At 58.6% G+C, this 1149-nt stretch overlaps 1 protein-coding gene across 1 annotated transcript in view; it reads right to left on the reverse strand.

Moving 5' to 3' along the window:
* Gapdhs (glyceraldehyde-3-phosphate dehydrogenase, spermatogenic) overlaps positions 1 to 809 on the reverse strand; it is a 9353-nt gene extending 8544 nt beyond the window's left edge. Inside the window, exons 1-2 of the mRNA XM_021166214.2 lie at positions 713 to 809; positions 190 to 278 (exon numbers count right to left, since the gene is read on the reverse strand). Of these exons, the coding sequence (XP_021021873.1) occupies positions 190 to 278; positions 713 to 809 (186 nt within the window). The remainder of the gene's footprint in view (positions 1 to 189; positions 279 to 712) is intronic.
* Between the last annotated feature and the right edge of the window lie 340 nt (positions 810 to 1149).

Consider the following 1149-nt stretch of genomic DNA (forward strand, 5'->3'; position numbering starts at 1 on the left):
CTTCAGCACCTGAAACAGCCTCTGGCTGGGTTTGCCCAGCAGCTGGCAGCAGGTTGTACAGAGACTGAGGCCCTGGGAGAATCCCAGCTCCACCATTTCTTCCTTGGTTGGGAGCCTGGGAAGTGGTTTGGCCTCTCATGATCTTTGCTGGCCTCCATAGAATGGGGACAGTGAACACCCAGGCCTCACCTGGTGGCTGTGAGACTCAGTGAACACATGCCTCCCTTGCCTGTAAAGGGAGCAGCCTCGCCATTTAGGGCTGCAAGCACCCTTGCTCCCTACAGCCCAGGGAGGACCAAGCCTACCAGCCCCCTTGTCCCTGGCCATCAGGGACATCAATGAAATGTGGGGAGCACACCCACCTAGACCTGTCCCAAATGCTCCTGGGTTCCTCTCCCTCTCCAGCCTCCCTGCCTCCTCCTGGCCTCTGCTTCTCCCCTCTCCACTGATAGAACCCAAAGGTCAGGCAGTCCTGAGGGCAGAGCTCCCAACCCCAACCCCATCCCACGCAGAAGCTCTCTGGGGTGAGGAAGGATCCCACAGGATAGAGGCCTGAAGGGCCCACCCTGGCCTGTGCCTGCAGGAGCACCCAGTAGAGAGTACTGTGGTGGAGGAGGGTCTCAGGACTCTAAGCACCCTGGGGAAGGGTGGAGAGACTCCCAGACCACATTTTCCACCTCTTTCCAGGGCCACCCCCAACGACTCTCCTTACCAGGGCATGGGCATGGACATGGGCATGGGCACGGGCATCGGTCCCGCCGTAGCTGGACAACAGTAACATTGGTAAGGACCACGTCACGTCTCGACATGGCCTAAGATCTCATGGCCTGGCTGCCTTGGCCCCCCTCCGTGGTGTTACTGAGGTGTGAAGCTCCGGAGGTCCCAGTGGCTCCTGAGCTTCTGATGATGTCACATTGATCAATGACATCACATAGAGAGTGGTGTGCAGGGCAAAGTCCTCAGCCCACTCTCCAGAAGCCTTTGAGAGTCCCACACTGAGGATTTCATGGCCACCCTCTGGCATCTAGAGTGGAACCTACTAGGTCCACACAGAAGCTCATGGCTGCCATCTCTCTTCCTCCCTCCCCTGGTCCACCTGCTCCATGCTGTTCCTGGATCTCTGAGGAGTTTCCCTTGCTCTCCCCTGTG

The sequence above is a fragment of the Mus caroli genome, chromosome 7 (assembly GCF_900094665.2).
Source record: "Mus caroli chromosome 7, CAROLI_EIJ_v1.1, whole genome shotgun sequence".
Taxonomy (NCBI): Eukaryota; Metazoa; Chordata; class Mammalia; order Rodentia; family Muridae; genus Mus; species Mus caroli.